This window comes from Strigops habroptila, chromosome 4 (genome assembly GCF_004027225.2).
Source record: "Strigops habroptila isolate Jane chromosome 4, bStrHab1.2.pri, whole genome shotgun sequence".
Taxonomy (NCBI): Eukaryota; Metazoa; Chordata; class Aves; order Psittaciformes; family Psittacidae; genus Strigops; species Strigops habroptila.
This window is the reverse complement of record NC_046358.1, coordinates 34,667,692-34,689,164: the sequence shown is the minus strand read 5'-3', so window position 1 is coordinate 34,689,164 and position 21,473 is coordinate 34,667,692. Positions and strand designations below refer to the sequence as shown.

The 21,473-nt window shown below is 44.2% G+C and overlaps 1 protein-coding gene across 6 annotated transcripts in view; it reads left to right on the top strand.

The window, feature by feature from the left end:
* ADCK1 (aarF domain containing kinase 1) overlaps positions 1 to 21,473 on the top strand; it is a 76,444-nt gene that overhangs the window by 37,217 nt on the left and 17,754 nt on the right. For 5 of the 6 annotated variants that reach the window (XM_030483167.1, XM_030483170.1, XM_030483169.1 and 2 more), the window contains 2 exons: positions 14,950 to 15,108; positions 18,477 to 18,635. In XM_030483167.1, coding sequence (XP_030339027.1) covers positions 14,950 to 15,108; positions 18,477 to 18,635 — 318 coding nt within the window. The remainder of the gene's footprint in view (positions 1 to 14,949; positions 15,109 to 18,476; positions 18,636 to 21,473) is intronic. The other variant, XM_030483172.1, reaches the window with a different exon arrangement.

Sequence of the window (21,473 nt, the reverse complement as noted above, 5' to 3'; positions counted from 1 at the left end):
AAGGTTTTGTGAATAGATTAGAAGATCATCTCCTTTGACTTCCTTCAGTCTAATAGGTTTACAATACATGCGGTTGGACGGTGGGTTTTCTGTAAGATATTTTGGAAGGCGTTCTGCAAGGAAGTGCAAGATTGGAGATCAGAAAATGCAATAGGGAATGGCCTGGTAAGGAGTAGTTCTGATCTGCATGCTTAGTGTCATTTTTTTCTTAAATTTAAAAAATTTTCAGGTGCCTGGGGCTTAGTGTATGACATACCTGCACTGAATTTGTTGGCTGTAGTGTCTTGGGTGCAGATGGTAAGCTCTCCTCAGCATGGTTTTCTCAGAGTTTTGATGACACTTCAAGTGTTGCTCTGATACAAATAGATCTTGGCGGGCAATGCACACCACAGCTGTGTTGGGCTGTGTTCAGTGTACACGTCCTGTGGAGGTGGTGAATGTGTTGCACAGCAGTACTCTAGCCATCGGCAGAAACCACCTCTCAGCGCATGGGTAACCCTTCCAGTTCCAAACAATCGCTGGAAATCACTATCTGTAATTGGGATAATAGTCCTTACATGACTTTCTTGCATATGGAGGTTTTCTTTTTTTCAAACATGGTATGTGTCTCACTTGCTCAGCAATCTCTGTGCATTTATGGCACAGCAGGGGCCAAAACACTGAGCTGCCATGTGGAGGGACTGCTGGCTTCTCTTTCAAAGCCTGCTGCTGATACAGTCAGAAATAGTCTTACTTGATGCTCTGATCTGATCCCAGGCTGGGTTTAGAATGTCTGATTTTTCTCTGAGGGAGAAGGGAATCCTGTCATCTGCCTGCCCACTGATCTTTTAATATCCTACTTGATTCTGCCTGGTTAACATCTCCTGTTTTCTTTCAGAATTTTACATCTGCCCAGTTACTTGGCTCTTTCCTGTTCCATCAGGAACACGAAAACATGATGCAGTGAGTCTGGTGACTTTTGGGAATAGCTTATTTGTAGATGAAACAAATGACATAAAATGAAATAAGGAGTTATGGGGCCTGACCTTGACATATTTGCATTTTCCTAACGCACAGAATAGACACATAGCATTTTTATGAATTTTTAAGATGTACAGTGGTCTAATAAGCTCTGTTTTATGGCCCTTCTGGGATCTGTCTGAGAGACCGCTCCTGATTCCGTGGAAGGATGCTGAGCTGTAAAAGCACTTCAACCCTGGCTGGAGGTTTTCCTCCCTGTAAAAAAGCTGCTATGAGTGAGAACATTGGAAATTTCCTCATGGGAGGCCTTGCATTCAACATGCTTTTGTGTTTTGAGAATTGAAGCAAAAATTGGGATCTAAGGGGTCTCAAAGATCTTTCCACCATTAGTGAGCAAAGTGTGTCAGTCCCTAGTAGGCAGGCCAGCCTGAGAGAGAGGAAGTTTTCTCATATTCTCTTTGGAAATCAAGTTATGTTTGTGAACATTAAGCACATTTTGCACTTATTTTCTGTAAGTTTTGCAGTGCTTTCTTTTACAGGATGCATCATTCAGAGCCAAACCTGTGAAGCTGTCTGTGACGACTGAAGCAATAAACTCACATGGCCTATTGCTTGTGCCAGGAGAGCTCAGCTGAAGCAAACCCATGAGTTTCTCCATTACAATGCTCACATAACCACTCCATCTCAAATTGGCACGTTCTTGGAAGAGGCTGTTCAGCACCAACCCTTCCAAATTTCAAATTATTAGTAGAAAATATACATTAGTTGGCTCATTTCAGATAATGAATGAAACTGAGGTGGTATCAGTTGTGAATGGAGAACAAAGCTAATTTTGCCAAGCACCTTATTGGACGTAACTGATTCGTTTAGGTCTATTAAGTGTTACTCCCATTTATCAAGAAAGGCTGGAAGGAGGGTAGAGCAATTAAAATTACCAGGGTTTGTTAAGAGGCATTATACTAAAGAAGTCTCTCCATGTAACTTTTGCTGCCTGTCGTTTGTGAACTTGCTAGAGCCTTTGCCCCGGCTGCCAGGAAAACCCCTAAGGCCATGCTTCCTGTTCCAGGCTGTCCTTTGTCTGTCGGACTGTAACTCCTCTTATTCTTTTTCTTTTTTTTTTCTTCCTTTTTAATTTTAAATTTTTGTTTGAAAATGCTGCAAGGCTGGTTCTTAATGGATTATCATGTTGAAGGCCTTTGCCTATCCCTAGCAATCATGAAGACCAGCTCAGGAATTACAGGTTGGCTGCTCCAAGCTAAACATGTGAGGCACTATGTGGTTCTCAGTGAGTGAGCAGAAAGGAAGGCAAGGGTGTGGACTGTGCAGCTTCTGTGGGCCTTGTCTCTCCATTGCCTATAGAACCATAGCACGCTGGTGACAGCGTGTTGGGTTGACAGTTTCCAGTGACTTAGTGTCCTGTAGCCAATGAAGGACGAAATGCAGCCTGACCAGTAGCACTCTCTAGGCTACTCTCTACAGGGCATGTCTGGAGTGAATCGCAGTCATTGGCCCTTTGGTGAGGTGGCTCCCCAGGTTATGATGAGGTGTTTTTTGAGATGGGTGCCCCTGCTTACAATAGATAGAATCGAAAAACCTGCTTTACCTCATACACAGGAACCCAATGATTTTGAACTATAGGAAACAAAGCTAGATACTAGTCAGCATTTAGAGGCTCTGTCCTTTTGTCATTCCAGAGGCTGACTCTGTTGCTCCATCCGTTTTTGGGCTGAGGCTCCCAGGGAAGGAAGTAGGGCGATTAGATTCTGTCTCTAGAATAGCAGGCTGCTGGATTGCTCAGAAATGCATGTGAATTAATCAAAATTAACCCCCTACCTTTGTTTCCTTAGCCCACTTTTCTCCTTGTAACAACCTCTAGCAGTACACCCTGGGGGTGCCAGAGGAGAACTTACCTCTGAGAGGGAAGACAAACGAACTGTTTCTCACTGCACCCCAGACTGGCAGCCCTTCCCTTTGCAATGCTTATCACCCTGCAGTGGCAGCAGCAGTGCTAGGCCTGTAAGTGTAGCTGATTTATGTTAACTGTTGAAATGATAATGTTTAATCTGTAAAGTGCTAATCTATTTTTTATGTTGATTATGAATAGGCCAGCTGTGCCTACTTTCCTATTCATAGAGTTTAGTGAACAAGCCCATTTCACAGGCTGGGTTTGGAGTGTGATTTACATGAGGGCAGACACTGCTTTAAGGAGAGTAAATCAGCTGAGTTACATCACTGAACCAGGGACCTGGCAGCCCAACAAGATGTGGGGACAAGGGAAAAAACATGGGAGGAAGAGGAAGAAGAGGCAGATAATAAATAAACTGTTAGAAGGAGGAGATGGATCAGAGCAGAGTCATGAAAACTAGGGGAAATATGGGCAGGAGAAGAAAGGAGATGTTGATATTCAAAGAAAAGATTGACAAGAAGGAAACAGGAAAGTATGCCAGTGGCTTAGCGGAGGGCTTTCCTCTCTGGACTAGTGCAGAGAGCTCTGAGCTCCAGGGTTTGTATGACTGGTCATTAGGGGATGCATGGAACCCCTTTCCCAGCATGGTGCCAGTGATGCTGTTGGCAGAGTTGACTGTGGATTTAATTTGCCATGCAGTTGTCTGTCTTAAATGACTTTTCTGGATCTCTGTATGTTTTTTGTGAGAGTAGACTGTAAAGGATACAAACTCCAGGGTCTCATCCAGATCTTTTTGTCAGTTATTCTACCTCAACTTCTCTTCAGTCTCTGCACCTTGTTCTCTGTGGTATGGACTGCTGTACAGCTGTGCTGCCTGCATTGACTGACCTGCCAGGTGTGCTGATGTTTCAGTATCCCATCAAGGCACAGTCAGCACCAATAACTGGCTTATGAGCTTGACATCTTCAGCAGGGTTTTACTACCTTTTTAGCATTTTTCTTCTAAGATAGTGACCTCATTATATCCCTTTCCTCATACGAATTCAATTCAGACAGAGCTGCCCGCATCTTCCAGGCTACATGCGCTTCCATGTCCACCTCAGATCCTCACTGCCACTTCCCTGCCATATTACTCTGAGGCAATGCTGTGCTTCAATGAAACTTTATCATGCATCCATCGATGTAATTATGACCCAAGCCTGAGGAAGGGACGTAGCTGGGCAGAATCTGGCTGGGACTGGGCTTTTCCCTCTGCCTGCTTTAATTATACTGTGCCTCTGTCCACCCTGGTGACGGGCTACTGGATTGTGCAGTGCTGCTTCTGTCATTCCTGCTCTTTGTCCCAGTCCTAGAAACACTTTTCCCTCATCCCTTTCTGAGGAGGGACATAAAAGCATTTCACATAGTAGTCATGGGAGTATGCCCCTCTCTCCCCATTTTAGTCGCTGGAGTGGAAGGGTCTGTCAGTATAGCATATAGTCGCATATATGCAGTACTGTCCTGCCAGATATGGACCCTGCAACATAGCCCTCTGCTCCCCCTGCACAACCTGCCTCTGTACACACAAACACATGTCCTGGCCCTGTTCTTCACTTGCCTTTCTGTGGATGGAGGATTTTGCCTACCATTCCCCACACAAGCTGTGCACACAAATGCACTGCCCCATGCCTTCTCCTTAACTGCGTAAGCCCTGGCACATGTTTGCTTGCCAACCAGATACTTGTAGCCCACCTCTTCCAAACATATACCCCCAGACATCCCCTCACCACTCTCTGTATAGTCACATAAACATGCCTGCAGACATTTCTCTCCCCACCCCTTCTTTCATACACTTTTCAAAGCTCCCCAGCTTTCAAAGCTGAATCAGAGGCATTTGAGATGAGGCACAGGTGATGCGTGTTCCCGAAGGTCCCTATATATTCTCAGGCTCTGGCAGCTGGTTATTTCTCACTGGACTGCTGCTGTTGTGCAGGCTTACTGCTGACAGGACCCTTGGGGCATCTCTGCAGTCTTCAACAGAGCCTCCCTCTGCTTGTCTATGACTAAAGTGGAGCCTGTTTGTTGTGGGTCTGTTGACCCTTTCCTACTCAGACTTCAGCCAGTGATGGCAGGGATGTGTTTACGCCTGGAGTCAAAAAGGTCTTGGAAATCCGTTTGCCTTTGGGTACTTCCTTAAATCTTGCCTTCTTGCTTAATGTGCCAACTGGTCCCATCCCTGTGGCATTTCAGGAGAGGTTTCATCTTGATATAAGAAAGAAATTTTTAGCATTGGTTACTATAAATCATGGGAACAACCTCCCAAGGGATGTGGTAGAGTCCACATTACTGGAGGTTTTCAAGATGTGATAATATCACCCAGGCTCCCTTTCCCATGAAAAGTTGGGCCAGATGATCTTTTGAGGTTCCCTTCCAACCTGGGCCTTTCTGTGATTCGATGGTTCTTTCCAAATGTGCTGTCTTTGCAGCAGGCCGTGTGCTCTTGAGGGCTGTGATTCCAATCTGTCTGAATGATTGACAAGTGTAGCTCCATCCTCACAGACAGGAGAGATGCAAGTGAAGTAATATTTCTCCAAAAACACAGAGAGAAAAGAGTGGATTTAATGAGCATTGTTCAAGTGGGAGGACAGCTCAAGACAAAAGAGCAAATTAAGAGATAGGGAAGCATTTGTATATGCAAGGGGAGAGTGGGGAACACGGGGCGGGTTGCAGCATCTGCCTCATAGCCTGCACTATTGGAAGGAATAAATAGCTCACAAGTCACTACTTTCTTTTTCAGCATGATAGAATGGAAGTAAACAGGAATATGTATGTATGTATATATACATGCCTCAGCTTTGCTCTGCTTTGGTCTGTGCATTTTGCATAAGACTATAAATGATTGTATCATGCAAAATAGAGTGCATAAGTGCATAGTGACACTATTTAGCGTGCACTTTTAGAGTTTATCTTTTTCCCCCTTCTCTCTCCACACAAGCATAGCTGCTGGTGGACTCTGGCTTGACTCTCTGGATCAGGAAACACTGGCTGCTGTCGGAGGCCAGTCACAGACAGACTGGGATGTGAAAGTGGTTATGATAGTGGGAAGGTGACTAGCTGCACAAGATGTTTATTCCGAGGTGGAAAGAAGTCGGATGCTGAACAAGCCAGGTCTTTGTGCAGATTAACTGCATCTGGAAACAGAAAATGAGCATTTTCCCAATGGCCACGTCAGGTTTAAGGGACTTTATGATCACTTGGTGGATCCTGAGGAAATAGTTGATTTCAGTGGTGCAAGGTTCTTCCAGCTTCTTTATAGAGAAATGAACTGGACTTGCAGCTTAAAATTATGATGCAACTTCCAACAGCAAAATCTTTTCTTTGGTCATGGACATTTTGGAAATAAAGAACTTCCTGGAATTTAATTCTGAGTGTGGAATTACAGGCAAGGGGAGGAAAAGCTATCTGCATTGTCTGAAATGGAGTACTTCCACCAGGAGTAACGTTCACATTGGTGGGTGGGTCAGAGTGTTGTTCCGATTCATCCCAGCTTTGCTGTTTCTTCTCTCTGGTTTGTTGTATGTGGTTGCGCTACTGAAGTTGTGCTAGCCCTGCAGTTAATACGTGGACTCTGGTTTCCTACTACCCACCTTGATGTCTGCCTTATGTCAGAAGTCTAATGTGCAGCCTCTCTGCTTTTAGAGTGCTTTGTGAAAGCAGCACCTGGACAAAGAACAGCTGAATAAAGCTAATCATGGAAGAGGCTGTGGTGATGCAAGTAGAAAACCTGTGGAACTCCAACTGTTGAAAGCATTGACTCTCAAGAGTGCTGAGCCAGTCTGTTAATCTTTGCATCCTGTGTCTCTGGAAGGTAGTAGGACACCCAATAGCTTAACTGTTGAAAAACATTTATGTCCCTGTGCCAGTCAGGAGGATGTTCCTAAGCCACTTAGGTTCCAGTCTGGGTATGGCAGACAATCCTTGCTTTTGTTGGACTGAATATTGTTTGTTTGTGGGAGCCACGAGTAAGTGGCTCACCATTCAGCAAGAAGGGAGATGAGGACCACTTCAGAGGTAGGATAGTGGGAGATCTGTAAAATCTGTGTCTGCTCCTTGCTGTTACTGGCTATTGTAGCTGTCACCACTGAGATTGGTTTCGATCCAGGATGAGCGATACTCTCAGACAGTTCTGCCTTGTCTTAAAGATCTTTCTTACTTAGGAAAATAAATGAAGCTACCATGTGTGTGTCTGAGCACATACTATTAAATAGTAGGAATCATCAGGGATGGAATAAAAGGTGCTTTTCCTTAAAGTATGACTCTAACAGTTAACGGTACTATAGCAAGTAGACTGATGTGTTGCTGTACAGCTCAGTGGATGGATAAGATGAAAGCAAGGGTGGCTTTATGTAGGCTTTCTCAGTGTTTTTCTAGCTAGAAGAGACTGTAGAAAGAGGATGGTAGGTTAGCAGAACAGGGAATAGCCAGGATCCTAGGTATCAGGTAGTGAATGAGTGAGCCAACTTTGGTCTCCAGATGATTGGATCAAGGACTCTTCCTTTAGCAGAGTTCATTTTCTGTAACATTCATGGCTTTGTGACTGGGAAATGCTGATGGTAGGATCACAGAGAAGATTCTTTGTGGTATAGCTGTGGGCTGCTGCGTACCAAAGTGGTACCAGGTAGAAAGAACAGGAAAAGATGAACTTCATACCCCAGCTGGCTCACAGCCTTTTCTGAGAAGAAAGGCTGATGGACAGCCCTCATTTTGTGCTATTGCAGTGCAACATTAGCAGCGACTAATCAAGTTAACAGTGATCAGCATGCCAGGAACAAATGTATATACCATTGGCAGATGAAGTTACATGTCCATGGCTGTGTGTGTAATAACTGCTGTATATGTACAGTACAGATAGGTTTTTAAAAAGATATTAAAGTTACAAATTTGATCCTGAGAAATAAGATAAGGGCAGATTTGTAGCTGACTGGACAGCCCTAATTCTTCTTATCCGTGCATGAGCTCTGTGACATGGTGTGGCCCAGCATCACAGGGGATGTCAGGAAGAGCCAACGTTAGCTCTGTAAAATTCTAGGCAGGCACCTTAATGCACATCTCCCCTTGAAATGGACCACAGTGCTTTGCCATCTCCTGCACTGAAAGATGCAGGGATTTCGTGTAATAAGCCACATGTAATTGTTTCAGTGCATCAGAATACACACGTACTTTTTACCTGTATTCATTTGGATGCAGGGTATACCTCTATATATGTGCACACTTTCATGTATATATAATATGAACACCAGTGAATCCATTCAGAATAAAACCACTCTTCTGTATATATCTACAATATTATTAAAAATATTGAGTTAATAAATACATGTTCTTGACAGATGCATTTAGAAACCATCAATTAGGCTTGGCATTCATTAGGTGAGGAGAAGTCCAATCAGATTTCACTGACTCAACAAAGCCGCCTATAAATTGTGGGCTGTTTGTTCTGACGTTTGATGAATTATTCTTCATAATCCACTGTCTGCTGCGATAAATCTAATCTTTCAGTTTTTGCTGTCTTAATAATTCTCAGAGCAACACTGTGACATTTTGTTTTCATAGAGGGGATAGAAAGGCTGGGACAATGGAAAAAACCTTCATTCTCTGTCTGAGTAGATTGCGCTACTCCAAGGTAACATTTTCTCATGCCTGGAACTCTGGTCTTGCAGACTTGCAGGAACCAGTGAGACCAGGGACAGCTATGTATATGTTCTTGAAAAGGTGACCAGCCTAGAATGAAGTTTGCAACCCTTAAACCTAGTCCAGGAAGGGCATTCAGACTTTTGAAAGCAATAGGGTCCTAGTGTCAATGCAGCGAATTCCAAAATTTTTGGGAGCCACAAGTCTTAGAAATGCTGTATCAGACATAGAACTGAGTAACTCTTCAGCTATTCTGTCACATGAAATAGAGGGGACATTGTACTATGCAGTGTTAAGATGACAGCTGCAGCCCCCAAAAATTCCCATGGAAAGCTGCTCTCTTCCCAGAGTGGTATTGTGTTAGTTTGTTTTCCAGCAAGTTCATAAATTCCATGGAAAAAAAAGATGAACTGAGTCACCTCATTAAAAGAATTCCAGCTTGGAGAATGACACCACAAGAAGATGTGCAAAATTTACCTACCTCAATCACTTTCTTGCTGTCAGCTTCCACTATGGACCTTTCTCCCAACTATATGATTCCCTTTGTCTTGAATGGATTTATACCAGCTTCCCCATATACATCTTCCTGTGCTGCTGCATAGCAACAAAATGCTACAAGTCTGTGAGCTGCTCCTACTCATCACAACACAATACTGTTGTTAGTGGAGGTCTGTTGTATCATGGCCTGTGATGAGTATCCTGTAGGCAAGAAGTTCAAGTTAATCCTGTGCTGCCTAGTCAGGCCCTTTTTAAGTAGCAGGACATCTCATAGATTGCTATCTCCAAATACAAAATGCAAGAGTTGGGAGCAGTTACAGTATGCTGTGATCAGAAGACGCAATCTCCTGTGAAACTGTGGCTGAGGTTTTGAATGTTTCAGTTTGCATTGCTGTTTGGTGATAAGAGAATAGCCTCATCCCTGTTGAGCCCCTTTTGGTGAATTGTTTTGAGTGTCTGTGATAGGTAAAGCTGTGGAGCACAGTGGAGTGTCTGGAGAGGGCCTTTGTCTGAGATGGTCACAGCTCCTGCTGCATGTTCCCCAGATGTGCCAGATTGGCAGAGTCCCATGACATGGGCATATTTGCACTCAGTTCTGGCATATCTCTATACTTTTGGTAACAGAAGCAACTTTATTGTCTGAAAGTTACATGACAGAGGTTTCACGAAGATGAACTGTTACCAGAGGTCAGGGTTTACCCTGGAGACTGAGCCAGCTGTGGTTCCCCCATACCCTCTCAGAAACTTACAGGATCTATCAGTACCTTTCTGATAACAGTAACTTTTTGAGACTCGTCAGTCCTGGTGGGAATTGCTTCTGAAGAACATAAGGATGACTGTACAGATCAGACCAAAAGCTGAAGCCCACCACTGCCTCCAACTGTAGCCAATGTTGACTAAGAGACAAAGGCTATAAAAGCATGACAGGCATATAGTTAAACTTTACTTGATATGATCTTCCAGCTTCCAGTAAGCTGAAGGTTAGAGATTTCCTGGGCCAGAGATTATATTTTGGTGTTTAATAACTTGTGATGGATTTTCTTCATTGACCTATCTACCCACCTGGAATTCTGGTATTCATAACATCCTGTGGCAATGAGTTCCACAGTATAATTGGTGGGGAAAAAGTATTTCTTTTTGCTTGTTTTAGTCCTGCCATCTGGTAATCTTGCGTTCTGACAATTTGCTGCTCCTGAGTACTTCTATGGAGTGAACAAGCATTCCCAATCCTGTTGTCTATGACAGAAGTGATTTTATAGAGCTCTGTGATGTTCCCTTCCCATTGTCTGTCTTTGCAGGCTGAAGTCTCCTTTGAAGTCCTGGGAAATATTTGAAGGCAGTTTTGAAATGCTTTGGTGAAGGACTGTCTTCCCCTGGGAAATGCTGAGCATTTGAAAGTCACCTCACTGACACTACCTATATTGGAGTGGCTCAGCTCTGGCAGGGGTTTTTGTAAGTGGTTGTGGAAAACCAGAATTTTCAAAATTATCCTGGACTCTGCTGGAAACCTCCTGGGTAGGACTTGCAATGCAAAATCTTCTTCCTTAGACCCTTTAGTAGTCTCATTCTGACTACACCACATAACAAGGGTCTGGAGCACTATGCTGGAAGGGTTTCAACCTGCCAGCTAAACAGGGCTGGGCTGTTGAGACACCTTCTGTTAGTGAGCCTGCATCCCACTGCACCCTAAATTTGTCCTGAACGGACTGCTAACACATGGCCAGTGTTCATCTGTTGTGGTCGCTAGGGCAGAGCAGAGTCACCACATCCCACTCAGGATATTGTTATGTAGTGCTGAGCCAGGAAGGGGCTCCAAGACTGAGGGTCCTGCTCCAGCATACCATTTTAGCAGCCTTTCTGGAAAGGGAAGGGAATATACTTCTCTGTGGAGTGGGCAGGTTGAAAGCAGGTGGTAATACTTGATCATTTCCTGCAGCACCTGGATATAAAAAGGTTGGGATGAAGAGACAGTATATTTCAAAAGAAATTAGCTAGCAAGACATGCATAGTTAACATTTAAGGTTTGGAGATTAAGACATCAAGCTGGAACTTGGGATATCTGGGTTAAATCCCATCTCTGTCAAAGACTTCTAAGAACGTGCTGGGCAGGTCATGTAGGGTAATACTTTCAGAAAGGACTCAGGATTTGGAAGTTTAAATCCAATTGACTTCCAGTAACTTCCTAAGTGTTTAAGGACAGGATTCACAAAAAATACTGAGGCATTCTGATGCTCAGCATTGCAGCATCAGCTGGTGTGTGCCACAGACCTCAGGCAGACCAGTGTGTGCTTTGGGAAGGCACTTCAGCATGTGAGGAGGCCTGTAGGTGACAGCTGGAGGCTCCTGGAAAGTGTGAGTTTGTGCAGGGCCCACCATGGCTGTGCATTTCGTACAGTGGTACTCTGGCCTTAATGATGGTCTCTAGGTGCAACCTCAGCACAAATACATACTAATAAGTGTCTAAGTAGATAGATCCTGTAAGAGCTTTTCTATCAGGTCCCTGAGGTGTGAATACTAATACCAACAATCATGAGAAGATTTTGCATATTTTAAATTAAATGAGCTTCATTCTTTAGAACTAGGCAGTCAGGGCTGTATTTCCAGCCAGTGAAATACAGTGATACATTCACTTGCTGTTTAAGCACGTGCCTGATGGGGAGCTGACTGTGCAGGAGGCTAGTGAGGGAAACCACTGTGTGCAGGGACATTGCTCACCTGTACAGCTGTATACCAGCAGCTGGCTGTCCTGCTTCTTTGGAAGAGCAGCCCTAAAGGGCCTTTTCTCTCTTTTAAACCTTTATTAAACTCGACTAGAAACTACGCTTGTTTCATCTCCTGCCAGGATTACAGATGGTAATAGCCAGTTTGATAAGGCCCTTTGAGACCAGCTGTGGCCTGAAAGAAGCTTGAGAATTCCTTAACTACCATGTCAGGTGGGCTCGAGACTATCCCAGACCTTTGCTTGCTAATTACACATCCTGGAAATGATGGTTAGAGTTTTTGTTAAGGGTGCTTATTAGCTGGGTGCTTGTGATCAGTAAGAGCCTGCAGCCTACTCCAAGAACTCCCCACCTGCATGAAATGGGTGCAGGCACCTTCCCTTGGGAAGGACCCTGCTCTGCAGCAGGCAGTGTGGAGCCTGGCTCACCTCTGCTCTGCTTCCGTGTCATACAGTCTCTCGCTTGCTTTTGCATGTCAGGGACACCCAGCCTCCAACAGAGGCACTAGCTGCCTCCAGCGAGCTGCAAAAAGCACAATTTCATAATGAATGAGGGTGATTTGCAAAGTGGGGGGTCCTGGAGCCAAGCGTAATTGTGCTGCTGCTTTATCTCATCCTCACACCTGCTCATGTAATGGCCTGGTGATCTGCTCCCTCCCCCATGTGCACACTCTACCCTTCTGCTCCTGGAGGATCTATCAATTCTCTGGCCCTGTTGCAGTTCCTGCCTTGCTGCCCTCGTCTGAAGCCTGTGGATGCACACAGATTTCCTCCTGCACTGCAGCAGGGCCACTGGGCTGGCTCTAATGAACATGATTGCTAACCTGGTTTCATGTCCTAAACAACAAGTTTTTAAATGAAGTCCTTCTGCCCAAAAGAACTCCTAGAGACAGCTTTCTTCAAATGATATTTCCTTAGAAAACTTTGTCACACAAGAATATTGGATATATTATTCCTGCCAGAGGGAATATGGGCAGCTTTTTTTTTTTTTTTATCCTGTATGCATTCAGTAGTGGTGAGAATGGTTGGATTGTCAGTGTAGGCAATTAAAAGCTTTTGAAATCCAGAGCAGGTGGAATTTTATTTAATGTATATGTCATCTTACTATAAATGTACCTTACTGGATTCAAGCCACTGAGCTCCCGGTTCTGCGCTTTAACCTTTGGAGGATGTTACCACCCTTATGATGGTTTAGACTAGTGATATTGGTTGCTACTCTGTAAAGGGTAGACTCCTTTAATATGAGTATGTGGGGTAGTGAGAGAGTTGAAGACAGCTGCAGCTTGACCTCTTGTGGTAAGTTCTCTGCATTTTTTCCTTCTTTATGGGATCTCCTAGCCCAACATGCTCCTGGCCACCTTAAATCTCTTCTGCTTAACAGGTCTTCTATTCAGCTGATAGCAAAACTTCACCTAAAGGTGAATGTCCCTGTGTCTTGAACATGTGTCCCCATAGCCATCTGTCATCTTAGGTGCTTCTTTCTTTCTATTAATCTGAAATAAGGATCTCAAAAATCCAGAAGTGAGAGGGAAAAGAAAGGGCAGAGGGGAAGAGAGAAAAACCTTTTTTCTCTAGAGGCATGAATGTCAATAGGTTTGAATTATGGACCTGCTGTAATTAAAACAACATAACTAGTTATTTTTAAATGCAGTTGTTTTACTTAATTGATTTTGCTGCCAGGACCAAAGGGAATTAAATAAATAAACAGAATGCACCTTCCTAGTGAATTACTGGAGGCAGCTGACTCTCTATTGGAATCTAATTGCTGCAAATGCTCCACTTTGTTGCTAGCAATAGTTTTCTGTGGAAGGGGCTGGAAGAGAAGGGGTAGGGTGGTGTGGGAGGGGGCTCATTCCCTGGCAGCTGCAGAAGGGAACAGGCTGCTCCTTGTATAGCATTTTTCTTCCTTGTCAGCAAAAAGAATATTCGTTTAATGCTTTGCATGAAGACTTTGCTTAGAAGGTCTTTATTCATATTTAATTACTAGCTCGCTGCAGCTCCCATCTTTAATTACCTTTTAAAAAGCAGGTTATAAAAATGCACTGACATTCTTTCTTTTTTGTTACTGCATAAATTACAGGCTTCTCAACCGCTCACCCGAAATCAGTCCAGCCTGTGGGAAGTGTGGGATAGGTTCCCTTTGCTGACTTCTGGATGCCTCAGAGCCTTCTCTGCACCATGCTCTACAGAGCAGGACAGAAACCCTCAACTAGCATTAGATGAACCAGCTCTGTGCTTGAAGCCACATAACCATGTTGGCACTCCCTCTGAGCTAATGTAACAGTGTAGAGGGGCATCTCTAGTGACCATAGTAATAGTGTTTTCAGGGTCCAGGGTGCCCAGTGCTGCGCTGAGGGTCTCTAGCAGGGTGCTGTACTATGCAGGACAGATGGGCCTTTGCCCATCTCCCATTGCCTCACCCATGTCTGTCTAGGTTTTGGCTTCCCCTGATAAATCTACTTATTCATCTGCAACTCTCCTTATAGTCTAGTCCTGAGTTTCATGGGCAGAGCTGCCAATAATTTCCTTTCCTGCCCATAAAGTGCTTTGCTGTCCCTGCCTGGTGCTTTTTGTGAGCAGGGAGCACTGGTTACTTTTACTGGGGGTATGAGAAAGTCCATGACATAAAACAGGTTTTCAGGGCAAGTCGTAAGAAGCGCAAACTGTAATTTTTTCCCCCTGCCCTGAATCCAGCTTTTACAGCTGCTCCTGGTCATGCTGGCTTTTGCCAAGTAAGCTAGCTGACACTGCTGTAATGCATGGGAATATGCAGTCAGGTTTCAGGGATAATGGTGGATGGCATATAAATATCTGCAAAAGAAATACATGAAAAGGGACAGCTGTTGGCTTCTGCACTTAGTAGTGACCAAGGATGCTGACCATATTTGCTCCAACCCATTTTCAGGACAGCCTGGAGGGGTCCCTCACGTGCTGCTGGGCCATTCCATGTCCTAGATGAAATGCGCTGCTGGGGCTCTACCATAGATTTCCATGAGCAGAGTATCTCCAGGGCACTTCCATGCTTAGCAGGCTTCACTGGGAGGCCAAGCAGTGACAAGGCTCAGGCAGGGGACAAGGAAAGGATGAAAGGGCTGAGCCTGTCCAGCTTTGGCACATGCTATCTCTGGCCTGTGGGTTGGGCTTTCTTTAGGATAGTCTCTGGCACCCCAAGCTGATGCTTCTTTCTCTTCTCCTGGCAGATAAAAGAGCTCTTCATGAGTTTTGAGTACACTCCATTGGGAGCAGCATCACTAGCCCAGGTGCACAAGGCAGTGCTACAGGATGGGAGAACCGTGGCAGTGAAAATCCAGCACCCAAAGGTCCAAGCTCAGAGCTCCAAGGATATTTTGCTCATAGAGGTAAAACTACATGTTGACTTTGACTTACAGAGCAATTGCCATTGAAATGTGTGGGGGCCACATTCACTCTTGTATAAGCAGGTATAATACCACCATTGTGTAGCTTTGAAACCTCCACAGAGATAAATGATGCCTTACGGGAATAATACAGAAAGTTGGTGAGGACTGCAGTGCGGGCGATTGTGTGGATGGAAAGACTGAAGAAGAGGGTAAGAGCGAAGGAGGGCAGAAGAAGAAAATAGGTAAACATGAATGACGTCAGAGTAAGTCTATATGAGATTTAAGGACTAGAGACCGAGTCCTGAAGTCTGTCTTCAGCCTGTGTGCTCATGAAGTGGTTGATTAAACTGGCCTCATTTCCCCTTGCAGTGCTGTGTGGCCAAGGAAAAATCATTCTACGGGATTAGCATGTGTTTTTCAGTTAAATTCCATTGTGGATTCAACAGGGGGGTTGAAGGGGGCTGATAAGTGTTTAGAGGATACTGTTGATGCAATGACACACAGTTCACCATCACAGAAGATCAGGAATCAAAGATCCTATCAGAGATCCCGCTAGCACACTCTCAGAGGAGCACATAACTAAAGCTTCTTTAGGTATCTAAAACACCCAGCTTTGAGCAGTTGTGGCTAGTCTGCAAAGAAGCACAGATGGTTCCAGCTGGAGCACATCGCATTGAAGCTGAATATTTATTCTGAACTCACAGTGAAATTTTTGGGGTTCAATAAAGATATCCGAGTAAGATGTGATATGTCTGTTTCAATGCTGGTTTGAGAACAGAGAACTGTTTAAACTAGATTTGGGTCCAGCTGAGGATTTGGATTTGATTCTGGTCCTCTCCAGGACTGACTGCAGTGGTCTGCCCAATGAGTTTGCTTTTGTGAATCATCACATGCACAGCAGATCTCAAGGGGCTTATGGCATTCTTCATTCCTGCCCAGAACAGGATGGCAGAAACTAAGCAGTCAGGGAAGAAGGATGGGCATGTAATGAAAGACTGTGAAACCAGGGCAATAAGAAGATGATGTGTGAATGAGCCAAGGACCTAGATCCACGTTGGGACATTTGCCCTTTTAACAGTGGATATAATAGAGAAATACCTCCCCCCCCTGCCATGGTATGTTATTGTGATTGCTGGTTATATTGTTAAGAGACATTTAAACAAATGATTTTAGAATGATTCTTGTATTTTCTAGTTTTAGACTAAACCTCCTGGGAAACTTGAAACTAAACCAGTGTATTTCCTTTTGGCAATTTAGTGTTGTCCTTCCTCAAATAGACAGTCTATTTTGTCATCCTCAAGATCTGTTGTGTACACACAACTATAGGAAAGTAGTTCACAGCATGACACATGCAGTCTTGTTTTTAAAGGGCCTCTTGTGAAGTGTTGGCTTATATGCATTATCATATCCTTGTGTGGGACTATTTTCGTGTAGGCTGCACTAAAAGGCAGATTATCTGCACTGAGGTTCTGGTCCTCTAAGAATCGGTCAGATATTGCAGCTAGGTAGCAGGTTGATGTAAACATTGATGGAGATTGTCTTATTTAGAGACTGATGGGAAGGAATCTGGATGGAAAAAGCTAGATGGAAAATTCCTAAATTCACTTGAGGTTTCATGGCATCAGTGCTGACTCTTTAAGAATCAGTACAACATCTGATAAATCCAGAGAGAGATACTTCACTGTTCCTCTTATATCAATACTTACTTCAAGACAATGTTAGACACATGTCAGAAAAGGGACAGGCCAAATACTTGTTAAGTTTGTCCCTGCTGATGTTCAAATTGGTAAATTGATTCAAAAGAGCATTTAAAGAAAGCAAAAAACAATGCGTGAATTTTCTAACATCAGGCACCAATGAAATAATCCTTCAGCCCCTGTAAAGTTTATGTACACATTCATGAAGATGGCTGGTTACATTTCATTTGGGTGACATAAATTTGAAAGGATTTATGCTTCTAGATATAACAGTTGAAAAATCATTCAATAGTGTCTGGAACCTGGTGATTACATTTTTAAAGGAACATTGAGTTTGGAACTGACATTTAGATAAGAGAAGTAGAAACAGGGGTGGAGAACAAATGTTTTCACACAGCTGAACAGGAGCAGTGATGGTTCATAAATTTACTTTTTGTCATACATTTCAATGATAGCAACTTTTTGTGTGTGCTTTAAGTGTTCCTCCTGCAGTGCCGGAATTCCCACCTCAGTGGTGGAGAGCTAGAAAGGGAGACTGTCCAGGAACACATTAATAAGTTGATTTTCTTATTCAGATGGGTGTGCATAACAAGTAAGGTAAAGATAGCAAATTGGATCACATTTTAATGTTTTATTCTTGTTTTATGACTCAAGTAGTTAAAAAACCTAAACATGTTATTTTCCTTAAGATGTGGTCCAGATTGTCAGGTTATGTAAGTTTGTGACACTGGTTGAGAAGCTGGCCCTTCACTTGAACAGAAAGTGTGCTTGGCTGATGTGCAGTTTTGATTAAGCCATCCAATTGCACAATCTCTTCAAGAAGGATTGCCCATCACTTGTCCCTTAAATGTTGCTTTAAGCAAACACTTTTAGCAACCTTTTGGCTGGGCTTTTCAAGGCCTTGTGCAGCTGAATACTTAATCCCTTTAAGGAGAGGATGGCAGGCGGTGGATATATGACATGTGCAAAACGCCACCTCAGCATTGCTCAGGATGGCTGTGACTGATGCTGTGGAGCAACATGCCCTCTGACCCCCACCAGAAGTGTTCTTTAAAAAACTGTAGTCTACTACCTGTATCCAAACTCCACTATCTTCTCTGAACTGCCCAGTGGATTTTGTGTGCTTGCAAAATTCTTACTCAGCAGTGGAAGTGGAAGTGAGTTAAGTCTCACTTTAGATCTTCCTCTTCTGCAATATCTGAGGGTTGTTCGAGTGAAGCCAAACAGTGACTTGTAGAATCATAGGACTCAGAAGAGGGTCACTCCTGGGCCATACACTTGGAGAGATTTGACCATGTGGTCTCTTCTCCAGGGCTTCGTTCTCTTACTTTTAGGCAGCAGGCAGCTGGGCTCCATTTTCTGTCTGTGCCATCATTTAACTCCTAGATGTTCCTGGCTGGAAAAACAAGCCAAAATTTGTGTTGCACGACCAAGGCATGGCACCATGTGTTGTGTTATGATACCGCAGGAACCCTACAAGCACTTACAGACTGGGGTTTTGTTGTGTTTGGTTTGGTGAGGGTTTTTTTGTTTGTGGTTTTGTTTTGGGGGTTCATTTGGGTTTTTTCCTCCCTGTAAATTACATGGAATGATCCTACCAAAACAACACCGTGTGTAGCTGTGAGGCTTTGGAGCCAGGATGCAGCAGATTGCCTGTTTCCTTGTCTTCAGGTTCTCCTCTTGGTTGTGAAGCAGATCTTTCCAGATTTTGAGTTCATGTGGCTGGTGGAAGAAGCTAAGAAGAATCTGCCCTTGGAGCTGGATTTCCTTCATGAAGGTAGAAATGCTGAGAAGGTTGCTCGTATGTTCAAGAACTTTGACTTCCTGAAGGTGAGGGAACAGATATTTCTGTGTATGTATATACCTTAATAGTCTTACTTTACACATCTTGTGCACTAGACCAGGTTGCTCAAGGCCCCATCCAGCCTGGCCTTGAACACTGCCAGGGGTGGAGCATTCACAGCTTCTCTGGGCAACCTGTTCCAGTGCCTCACCACCCTCACAGTAAAGAACTTATTCCTTATATCTAACCTGAACTTCCCGTGTTTAAACCCGTTACCCCTTGTCCTATTGCTACAGTCCCTGATGAAGAGCCCCTCTCCGGCATCCTTGTAGGTCCCTTTCAGATATTGGAAGGCTGCTATGAGGTCTCCACACAGCTTCTCTTCTCCAGGCTGAACAGTCCAAATTTTCTCAGCCTGTCTCCATATGGGAGGTGCTCAAACCCCCTTACCATCCTCGTGGCCCTCCTCTGGACTTGCTCCAACAGCTCCATGTCCTTCTTATGTTGGGGACACCAGAACTGTACACAGTGCTCCAAGTGCGGTCTCATGAGAGCAGAGTAGAGGGGTAGAGTATACTCATCCATGTCTAATGCATTTGTGTTATCTTCATACACAAACTCAGCTGCACCATACTCTGCTTTTCCCCACTGACACTCTTACCCCAACTCCCTGGCTACATGCTGACTAAGGTCACTGGCAAATGTCTCAAGACAACCATGCATGTACACATCTCTTAGGAAGGCATAACTTCACATCTTCAAACTCACATATGCGCAAAGCTTTTGCTGACATACAAGAGGCACAAGCCTGCACTGTGTGCATTCTGGAAATACATGTATGGTCAAGCACACATAGGACTGTGGGCACAGTCAGTGATGAAACTGCATTTGCACAGACACAAAAGTAGCAAAAAATGCACCCTCCTTTGGAACCTCCTGCATACACACATGAAAGGAGGTTTTCACCTCCTGTTTATGCAGAAGTCCCATGATGGAAGTGATAGATATCTAAAATGATATGAGTTTTTGTTAGGCTTTGCAGGCTGATGCATCCATCTTTTCTTTGCTTCCTCCATGCAAGGGCTGTAATTCCTTGTCACCTGATTCCAGGTTTGGGGCAATCCTTTTGGACCCCAGTGGCAGCAGTGGCCTTCCCATAGACACAGATAGCTAAAAGCCACCAGGGCTACAGAAGGCCAAAGGTTTTGCTGAGTGGGTGCTTATCAGAAGTGGTGTACCTTGGAGAGCTGTATCCATTGCAGCTGTAAGTAGGATACTCTGAAGTAAATCCCCATGGAGCAGCCAATCACCCGTTCGCTGGATTAAGGAGCTATCATGATATCAATATGTGTAACAATAACAAATGGCTTGAAATGGCTAAATAATGGATCCTTCCATCTGACCTGCCAATTCAGAGACGTGTTCATCACCCGAAGGCAACAGAAGAATTGGTCTCCTGTATCGTTAATTTTCCTAAACATGCTAGAAAGCTGAGAAGTAGATTTTGTGCTGTGAACCTTTTTGAGCTTTTAAAGCCAAAGATAAATTGTTTCCATGCACTAGCATTACAGCCAAACATCTGTGAGTAATTAAAAAAATCACTGAAGAATTTGGCTGTGAGTGAGAGAGGCATCTCCAAGAGCATGGACAGTGCTTTACAAGCCCACTGACTTGCCCCTGTAAATCTTGAGTCAAGAATGAGGATCATCTGAAATGATTTAAGGCAGTAGGGATCAGTGAGCTGGATGGGCTGGGGTACTGTTAGTTTTGGAGTTGGTTTTCTTTCTCATGAATCTAACTGCAAAAAATGTCATCCAGATAAGCTGGGAAGGCTGTGAGTAACTGAATCCCCCTTGCCCATAGTGGATCTCTGGCCTCAAAGTCTATGCAGGGTTAACAGGCAAAGTATGCCAGCAGTGTCGAACAGTGGGACTGAGGGACGTTGGAATTGCTCAGCAAAGGAGTCTTTGAGCTAAAGCAGAACACACGTGGTAAGGTAAAAGTGGGTGACATTGGGAAAGTGGTCTCTCTAGGACAGGAACAGTGGAGGAGGCAGATACTTTGTGAGGGACTGAGGCACTGTGAGTAGTTACAAGCAGAGTATTAAAAAATGCTGCTTGTTCAGAAGCTATGATGAGCTGCAGTGGCCTAGCTGGTCCCCTAGCTTTGGTCACACTAGATGAACAATACCTCTTACCTCTTCCTGTCCTGCCCGAAAGTGCTGAATCCTTGCACTGTGCGAGTCCTGAGTCCACAGCAGAGTCAGGCAGATGAGGAGAGGGGGCTGCACAGCTGGCTTTCTCTTTTATAGGATCCAAAATGTGTATCTCTGTACCGAGGCACAATAATCCCTTATATCTTTGGTAAAATGTACCTGCGTGGCTTCACCCATGTGCAAAGGCAAATCTGGACAGCTTGGGAACTGTCATGTCAGCGCAGTGATGTGAAGAATATCCAAAGGGAATGTCAGCAGAAGGACTCTTGACAGGAGGGACTTCAGCATGGGAAGAATTTTGCTGGAAAGAGAGGTTGGAAAAGGGGAGCCAGACTGAGTGATGCCTGCATCACTGCCTCCCTGGGTGACGCTGGACCTCTTACTGGTACCTCACTCAGCTTGATTTACTGCAGATTGAATGAAAAGTGATTTGACATTTAACACTTGTTATGGTGTCACGTTGGCAATAAGATAGTTAAGGGTCTCCCAGGGTTTCTGTGACAAGTCCCTTATTTGTGACACTTGTTTTTAGTTCCAGTTCAATTGCAGATGGCCTAAGTATGCAGAGTTTGTCAGCTCAAAGGCATTTCTGTTCCAAGGGGCACTGCAGAAATACGATTTACGACGATGACTTATTATTTTTAGATCTGCATAAGTGGGCCCTTTGCGT